Source organism: Myotis davidii, unplaced genomic scaffold, assembly GCF_000327345.1.
Source record: "Myotis davidii unplaced genomic scaffold, ASM32734v1 scaffold355, whole genome shotgun sequence".
Lineage (NCBI taxonomy): Eukaryota > Metazoa > Chordata > Mammalia > Chiroptera > Vespertilionidae > Myotis > Myotis davidii.
The window spans coordinates 1,532,267-1,533,188 of record NW_006286818.1 but is presented as its reverse complement, the minus strand read 5'-3'; the positions used below and the strand labels follow the sequence as shown (position 1 = coordinate 1,533,188).

Here is a 922-nt window from a genome sequence, read left to right as displayed (position 1 = left end):
CTCTCCACCCACCCCCACGAGCTGCTCCCTGACTTCACATTACTTTTAATTGTGCTTCGAGCACCTTCCCTTCTGTTACTCCTTTGCTTGCTGGTGAGGTGGGGCTGGTGAGGTGGGACTCGTTTTTCTTGTTCACCAAGCAGCCCCAGGGCAAGTGAGAGCTCAGCAAACCTTGTCCCATGGGAGGGACCTGCGGGCTGGGGAGGCAGGCAGGGCCGCTCACCCCCAGGAGTGCAGGTGGAAGCCATGGCTCCCTGAAGGTTTAACTTGTCCTTTGTCATAGGGGTCAGAGGTCAAACCCAGGAGCTGTTTCCAGTCTCCGACGCCCCCTCCCACATCCAGGCTCAGGAAGTTAGGCAGGACACTTTCTAGAGGACAGACAGCCCTGTGCGGTTCAAGGAGCAGCTTGGAGGGAGGGTGGGGAGGAGGCTTGGGCGGGTGCACAGGTGACCTCGACCAGCGCTCCCCATGGGCGGTGACGCTCCCCACACTGGGGCCATGTCCAGCACAGCCTGCTCCACAGGAAGCCAATCTCCTCTCCTGCCCGGCCCTCAGGCCTGAGCCCCATCCCATCCCAACCCTTGACCCTCAGCCTCCCCCACCAGCCCCAGCGGCCATCCCCACTCCTACCTCTCACAGGGGGTGGGGGCAGGTCCCCACTCCTACCTCTTGTGGGGGGCAGGTCCCCACTCCTACCTCTCACAGGGGATGGGGGCAGGTCCCCACTCCTACCTCTTGTGGGGGGCAGGTCCCCACTCCTACCTCTCACAGGGCGGGGGCAGCGCTTCCTGGGACCCCACACCCAGGCCCAGAAGCAGCAGCAGGCACAGCTGGCAGGCGCTCTCGGGCATGGTGGCTGCAGCCAGTGGGTGAGCTCAGGCAGCACTGCCGCTGGGGCACTGCCAGGCCCACCTGCCAGGGC

At 64.4% G+C, this 922-nt stretch overlaps 1 protein-coding gene across 1 annotated transcript in view; it reads right to left on the bottom strand.

Moving 5' to 3' along the window:
- Positions 1–886, bottom strand: part of TREH (trehalase) — a 16,288-nt gene extending 15,402 nt beyond the window's left edge. Inside the window, exon 1 of the mRNA XM_015560661.1 lies at positions 763–886. Within this exon, the coding sequence (XP_015416147.1) occupies positions 763–851 (89 nt within the window). The 5' untranslated portion in view covers positions 852–886. The remainder of the gene's footprint in view (positions 1–762) is intronic.
- Positions 887–922: the final 36 nt, after the last annotated feature.